At 68.7% G+C, this 1,408-nt stretch overlaps 1 protein-coding gene across 1 annotated transcript in view; it reads left to right on the top strand.

Moving 5' to 3' along the window:
* Positions 1–87: 87 nt before the first annotated feature.
* Positions 88–1,408, top strand: part of KISS1R (KISS1 receptor) — a gene marked incomplete at its 3' end in the record, with an annotated part of 3,168 nt that continues 1,847 nt past the window's right edge. The window contains exons 1-2 of the mRNA XM_008595044.1: positions 88–334; positions 1,150–1,347. Of these exons, the coding sequence (XP_008593266.1) occupies positions 88–334; positions 1,150–1,347 (445 nt within the window). The remainder of the gene's footprint in view (positions 335–1,149; positions 1,348–1,408) is intronic.

The raw sequence follows: 1,408 nt of genomic DNA, 5'->3' as shown, positions 1-1,408 counted from the left end.
CAGCAGGCGGCAGAGAGAAGGGTCCCAGCGGCGGTTCCGGGGCGCAATCCAGGAGGGCGGCCGGGAGGAGGAGGGCGGCCAGAGGCCATGCGCGCCCCGGCTACGTCGGAGCCCAACGCGTCCTGGTGGGCGCCGGCCAACGCGTCGGGCTGCCCGGGCTGCGGTGCCAACGCCTCGGACGACGGCACGGCCCCGGCGCCGCGGACCGTAGACGCCTGGCTCGTGCCCCTTTTCTTTGCTGCGCTGATGCTGCTCGGCCTGGCAGGGAACTCGCTTGTCATCTACGTCATCTGTCGCCACAAGCAAATGCGGACGGTGACCAACTTCTATATCGGTGAGGAGCCGGGCGCGGCGCCGCGCCTGCCTGCCACTCCCGGGTCGCCACGAGGGCAGAGTGGCCACGGGCGCCCGCTAGCTCCGTGGGGGGAGCCTCCCAGACCCGCTCTCTCCCCTGCAGGGCTCCCCCGCCACCCTGGTGTCCTTTCCAGGTCGTCCCTTTACCTTAGGCTAGAGGTCGCCAACTCCAGGGTTGGCGCTCCCGTGCCTGCCGGCGGTGGGCTGGAGTGGCTAGAAGGAAGGGTGGGGATCGTGGGCACCCAGAAACAGCCCTGCCGCTCGCGGAGGTTGTCTGGTTGCAGTGTGGTCCTGTGACACGGTGTCCGCTGAACAAAAGGCGTAGAGGGTAGGGACTGGCTCAGCCTGCGGTCTCGGTTTGCGACCCCTGCCCCAGTGGCTCTCTGGGCCTCAGTTTGTGCATTGGTGCGGTAGTGGGGTGCCCTACCCGGCACGGGTGTGCGCTCGGAGTTGCCGTTCTATGGTAGCTGTTGGGCCAGCACCACAGTCTCCAACTTGCAGAGGAGGAAACTGAGGCTCAGAGGAGCAATGACCTGATCAGGTTCTCCCAGCCCGGACAGGGGCGACCAGGAATGGCTATGAAACCCGTGCCGGGAGGTGTTTGATCTGCAAAGGGAGACGAGGGGGTGCCCCAACTTCTCTGGCCGAGGGTGTCCGAAGCCGCTCGGGGAGCCTTCCCGAGCCATCGGGCTGGTCACTCGGACAAGGGTGGGGCCAGGGGGCTGGACCAAGGGCGCCGCGCTGTTCTGTTGCCCTTGCGCCCCGCTCCAGCGCGCGCGCGTCCCCCGCCCGCAGCCAACCTGGCGGCCACGGATGTGACCTTCCTGCTGTGCTGTGTGCCCTTCACGGCTCTGCTCTACCCGCTGCCCTCCTGGGTGCTGGGCGACTTCATGTGCAAGTTCGTCAACTACATCCAGCAGGTGCGCGGGCCGGGGAGACGGACTCGGGGAGTCAAGTGCCGGGAGCGGGGCCGGGCAGGCGGGAGGAGTGTGGGTGTGGGCGCGGCGGGACCGAGGGCAGGGCGGAGAGGGCCTTGGGGGGCCCAGCATCGGGG

This window comes from Galeopterus variegatus, unplaced genomic scaffold (genome assembly GCF_000696425.1).
Source record: "Galeopterus variegatus unplaced genomic scaffold, G_variegatus-3.0.2 Scaffold12225, whole genome shotgun sequence".
In the NCBI taxonomy this organism is placed as follows: Eukaryota; Metazoa; Chordata; class Mammalia; order Dermoptera; family Cynocephalidae; genus Galeopterus; species Galeopterus variegatus.
The sequence above is the reverse complement of the archived record's forward strand: the minus strand, read 5'-3'. Positions and strand labels throughout refer to the sequence as shown.